Below are 6,000 nucleotides of genomic sequence, written 5' to 3' on the forward strand. Positions count from 1 at the left end.
TTTTAATGCAGTGGTGCCTGAGGGCCTTGATCTCATATATAACCAAGACTTATCTTCTTTATGCACAGGGGGAAAGAACATTAGCACAGAATGAGATGATAAAAGCCATTTTTCTATGGGAGTCTCCACTGGGAAAATAAACTTGTGAGCAGTCTTGAATGCGTTGTACATCATGAGCTCCATGATAAAGAGCTGGCATGCTCAAGCATGGTGAATAACTTACAGAAGGGAAAATAAAAAGATGGCTCTGCTGGGAGAAAATGCCAGGCTGCTAGAGTACAACAGGAAAGTTGTGTTATTATCACTTTGATTGCTTGACTCTGTGCAGGCAAGGAGCCAATAGATGTGGTTAGATGGCTGCTTGCCTGAGATCCTTAAGTCAATTATTTTTTGCTCAAACCTCCTTCTCCATTAATTTTCTCTTCGACAGATGTTGGTCTCAGTTTGCCCTGTAATACAATAGAGCTTGGCTTGTAAAACAGCAACTGATAATCAAAGTGCAATTTATATTTTAGATTTGATTCGCTGCTGTCATAAAACACATCTCTACTGATGAAATTCTGTGAATCACTCCTCACTTCTTGGCACCTTAACAGTTTTTCTCTGTGAGAAGTGCTGGCACAGGCTGGCATGTACTCCATCACTTCCTCTAACTCTTTTTGACAAACACTCTCGGCTCAAGTACTGAAAAGCATCGTTAAAGTCAGCAGCATAATATTTACTCAAATAATTTGGCACTAGGGTAAATAAGCCACATATTAAGTGATCGCATTGCAGACAGTGTTGGGAAGGTTACTTTTAAAATGTATTCCATTACAGAATACAGATTGCATGCCCTAAAATGTATTCTGTAACGTATTCCGTTACGTTACTCAATGAGAGTAACGTATTCTGAATACTTTGGATTACTCAATATATTATCATGCTGTTTACAACTACGTGAATGTACTATTGCTGTGATTTATTACTGTTACTGAAGGTCCGCGGCTCCGAACCGTAGTAAAGGGACCTCTGGCTAATACGGTGGGTTCTGTGTCGGGCTCTTAGCCGAAAACTAGCTTTACTTTGTTGTTTGGGTCAACTTTGCTAGTGAGAGACAGAGAGAGGCGTTGAAAGGCTGCTCCAACGGAACTTATTGTTTTTGGAGGAAAACACGAGTCTTAATAGCTTACTTACAACTGGGCTCGTCAGGCTCTCTTCTTGGCTGCAGTGGTTATTATTATATTTACATGCTTCCAGCTCCCGTTTTTGCTCGATGACAGCTGTACTTTTCCTTTTTCTCCCTCCCTCGCTCACAGACACATAACGTGTATGGCAGTCCATTCTCCCTGCAGCACGGACTACACTGCCTATGATGCTACATTCTTTAGAGCTATACCGGTAGCATTCTGCCTATTAGCTTAGCACAACAACAACAAAAAGGCCTCTCTCACCCAGGAAACGCGCAGAGAGAGAGCGTCACCCCGTAACCATGGCAACCGTAATGCTGCCGCCTGGAACAACAGAACGTAGCTGTCAAACAAAACCCAAACAGTCCTGACCCGCCACAATATGAAACAGGAAAGTACCGCCGTGTAATCCATTTATTTCAACAAAGTAACTGTATTCTAAATACCACCTTTTTAAACGGTAACTGTAACGGAATACAGTTACTCATATTTTGTATTTTAAATACGTAACGGCGGCACATGTATTCCGTTACTCCCCAACACTGATTGCAGATATATAATAAAAGTATGCGTTGCATCAAACTGTGCATTAATTATAATTACATGGATTTCCTACAGCCAACAGCAGGTAATAAGGATTCATTCAAGTCAGCGATGGTGTTGTGGTGCACGTATCCCCAATATCCTCTTTTAGCCTTGATGTGACATGGTTAAAATAATGAGCTGACTCGCTCTAGGGCAGTGCACATCACAGGATGCTGGCTTAAGAGGTTTTATCAAGAAAAACATTTCACACCCCTGAGGTTTGTGTTTGGTGGCAAAGTAGTTAGCGAGAGCACATCAGCTCAGTGTGACAGGAGAGAGAAAACCCCTGCAGCTTGCAGCCTATTATCATCTAACAGTGGACTTATAGAGCCCCTTAGTGCCTTATCAGTGAGTGTTTTTGTCTTCAAGTTAAAGGAAAGACAAACAGAAACATTTATAGAGATATCTGCAGATAGAGAAAGTATCGGGATTCTTTAATTAGGAAAAGCAACAATATTGATATACGGAGAAACAGTGCTTTAAATGTGAGAGATGACAGGAACATCACTAAAGTGGAAGCACAAACTGTTTAATTCCACTATTATAGTCCAGATAATAATGGGAAAATAGTGTAAAAGTTACATTTACTTCTTCCACTTTGTTCCACAATGAATAGTGAGGACTTATAGTGGTGTCTTGCTTTTGAAAAATGAAAAGGAGGGCACTAAATGGGCACACACATTACATACACACCCATGTGAAAGGTCAGATGACAGCGCTGGAGCATGTGTGACTGTAGCAGCAAAATGTGCATGTAGTGCTGATCCATTACACGCTGCTGATGACTCTAACAGAAATGACCAGCGGCCAGATAGGAGGGCAAACAAGGTGCAACCTAATGCCATCCTCTGTTTGCATGCATTTTATCGAAAGACGTTAATTTGCTCAGAAAAATGCTTGCAGCTCAGTAATTATGTCCTCGTGTTGTGTCACTGAAGAGGCTCAGCCTTCCGTAACTGGCTAACCCATACACCTGCAGATATTTGTGGGTGTTATAAATCAGAGAATGAAATGCGCACTCAAAACCACTCGTCGGTGGCATAAAGGTTGAGTATACTGAAATGACTCTATAAAGCAAGTGAAGCATTTACTGAATACATCATGCAATAGTTCATCAACCACATGCAGAATAAAACAAGCTGATTAAGAGGAATATGAGAAAGACAGAAAACATATCGAAGCCCATCATGCTGACTTGTGCTGGCACTCTATCTGAGCACGTGTGGAAGTCAAGGCAGGTAAAACTGTGCAGTGAAAAGGAGGATCTCACTTCACATTGACACTCACCGATGAAGAGGATGGGGAAGGTGATGAAGAGGACAAAAACATGTGGGACCACATTGAGCGCATCCAGGAAACAGCCGTTGTTCAGAACCCCTCCATCCACGTTGTAGGCCATCGAGTTATTCTCGTTTCCACAGAATGCCAAGGACATGGTGGAACCGGGACTCTGCCGGGAACAGGAGGAAAAGGAGGAGGAGGAGGAGAAGAAGAGGATGAGGGGAGGACAGGAGACACAGACGGAGAGATTTAGAAGAAGAGGTTCTCAGAGCATGTCGTCTTTTCAAAAGGAAACACTGACGTCTGCAGTGGATCCCGGTAATTCCCAAGGTGTCTTCCTTCCTGTTCCCTTTCTAATCCAGCTCCCAAATATCAGCTCGAGTGAAAGAGAGGAGACAGAGGAGGAGGGAGGAAGAGGTCAGGGACAGTCACAGTCCAGCGCAGCAGTGGCAGCAGCAGCGGCGGCGGCAGCTCCCTCTCCTCTGTGATAGTTTAAGCAGCTTTTCTGGCCATGCCGGTGAAAAGCATCTGCAGCTCGTCCATCCGCAGTCTGCAGACATCCTCTAAGGCTGAAGCTTCACTTGTGCACAGAGCTGCACAGCTCCACTGGAATACATTCAGACATGTTCGCATTCCTCATAAACGCACGCACACACACACACACACTGATCGAGCAGCGACAGCATTCTGCAGTCCACCTGCTATTCCTGTCTCTTTGCAATCGAGAGCTCAAAGTCGACCTTGGGAGAGGAGCGCAGAAGGGGCAGAGTGTGCAGACGAGCTGGAGAGCAACTAAAGGTAGGAGGGGGAGGGTGGAAGGGAACAGTGAATGATGAAGAGCGAGACACTGGGATACAGCTAGTGGATGAACAGTGCAAACGTCATACAGAAGTACGTGTGAAGCATGAGCAAGCGCATAAAATCGAAATCTCAAAAACGTGTTCTCAGGGCTTACATAATTCTAAAACACAATTTTTATCAAAGTGATAAAAAATGAAAAAACAAACACAATAACGGAATAACCAGGCTCAACACATGAGGAACGATAGCATCAAATATTTATGAATTCCTGGCGTGGATGCATTATGTGCATGGTCCTGCAGAGAGAAATCCCACTGCAGCCAGTAGCAGCCTGCTTGTAGAGCAGGATCAGCAAAGACCCACATGGGAGCAGATTTCAATAATCCATCTGTCGACCAGGGTTAGACCGATGGCCTTTTCTTAGCGTTTAAAATGATTTACATTCAATGTAATTCATGGCTGATGACCTTTTACATCGTTGCAGCAAGGAGATAAGCTTAACCGTAATAAGAAGTTTACACAAGTGTTTGTTGTTTACACACACAGTTGTCAGCCGATTCACGTACACAGATTCAGACTATGGTATAACGACAGCAATGTATATTTAATATGAGAAAAAAATACAACTTACTGTAGGTTCAGGCTGAGAACTCATGTTTGAAATGAGGAGAGGTTAAAAAAGACATATCAGAGGGAGAGATGGGAACGCTTTAAAGAGGCCGCCAAATTGGAGGGTGTGTTTGGTATGTGACGCGAGGAGAGCGGGGCATGTAAATGTGCATGACACAGTACAGCTCGAGTTTCCTCTTTGAACTGACTTGCAAGCTTCGCCGAACATGTGGTCCTGTACTTAAGGCATCTCGAGATTTCGACATTAAATTCCAGCTATCTGTTTAAAAGCAAGGTAGCATTTACTTTTGCAAATGTTCGTTACAGTGCACAGCTTTCTGCAAGCAGTGATACCATAAAATAGGATGCAATGCTTTTGCAAGCTTGCATTTATTCAATCCCAGCAGAAGAGAATTATTCTAATTCGACTGATACTTGTAGAAAATAAATAAGTGGATTATGATTGCAAAGCCATAAATGTGTCCAAAATGCAAGAAACAGTAAGGTTCAGGTTGGCCCCATATGCTGTAGTGCTTCTAGTTACACTTTAAGCACTGAGATATATGGGAAGTAGGAAAGATATTCCAGTTGGTTTTTGATTTCATCACCCAATATATGATGTTTGGGTCAGCTGCAGCCCTACCTAATCACTTCATGCACACATCAAATGTCTTAGTAGATATTAGCTCTATCATTTTGTTTAAAAATAAAGAAAAATAGGGTTATAGGACCACGTTCAGTTAAACAGAACAGAATACAAATTGTTAAGTCTGTTGGGGGTTACTTGTTTTGTGTTGTTTTCCTTCTACTACCAGCATCAGGCTTCAAATAAAGATTCCTTTTTTATATTACACTGCCCCTAGGCTATTATTATACTTTCGTTCTGTGATGCCCTACATCAGAGATGGTCATCACTGTATAGCCTGGGGAGGGTTGAAGCATTGGAGTGGGTGAGGACAGAGAAAATGACTACACAGAGCAGCAGCCTCTCAGAGAGACGCCAAGAGAGGAAAAGTCGACATCATCTTAGCAAACTCACAACACAAAGGGAGAACAATAGATTCTAAAAAAATCCTAAAATATCAGACCGGCCTCAAAATAGACACTGAGCCACTGTTACGTCATAAAACCCCAAATACAGATTGATGCCGACCAAACGACAGTGGCTTAACTGAAAACAAGGTTTGACTATGTGTTGGCTGAAGTAGTGTGATGATTATGTCTGTGGGTGTAAAGTGAGGGTAAGGGGTGACCAGTGACTCGTGCATTGCATTGTGGCATCCGCGTGCACCTACTTTCTGGGCATTTTTCTCACCTATGAGAGAAAGAGGAAGGGGGAGGTACTTGTTTTTGCAAAATGCTCCCCATCTGCCTGTGACAATTTGTTACCACACTCGGTGCAATGGCCCTGTTGAGAAATCAGCACACTCAATAGTTTAAACTCTCAGAAACTCGCCTCCAGAAATAAGCCTCGGTGATGGATGAACCAATTACAGCGCACACGGGGATTCACTGACTAAATATGAACTGAAATGACTTGTATCATCATTGGATA

At 42.8% G+C, this 6,000-nt stretch overlaps 1 protein-coding gene across 5 annotated transcripts in view; it reads right to left on the reverse strand.

Moving 5' to 3' along the window:
- Positions 1–6,000, reverse strand: part of abcc8 (ATP-binding cassette, sub-family C (CFTR/MRP), member 8) — a 73,333-nt gene that overhangs the window by 66,774 nt on the left and 559 nt on the right. For 3 of the 5 annotated variants that reach the window (XM_085166550.1, XM_085166548.1, XM_085166546.1), the window contains exon 2: positions 3,042–3,204. The exons of 1 other annotated variant lie outside the window; for it this stretch is intronic. In XM_085166550.1, coding sequence (XP_085022676.1) covers positions 3,042–3,204 — 163 coding nt within the window. Of the gene's footprint in view, positions 1–3,041; positions 3,205–3,336; positions 4,873–6,000 lie in introns of those variants that run through there. One more of the 5 variants, XM_085166547.1, reaches the window with a different exon arrangement.

Source organism: Neolamprologus multifasciatus, chromosome 7 (assembly GCF_963576455.1).
Source record: "Neolamprologus multifasciatus chromosome 7, fNeoMul1.2, whole genome shotgun sequence".
Classification (NCBI taxonomy): domain Eukaryota; kingdom Metazoa; phylum Chordata; class Actinopteri; order Cichliformes; family Cichlidae; genus Neolamprologus; species Neolamprologus multifasciatus.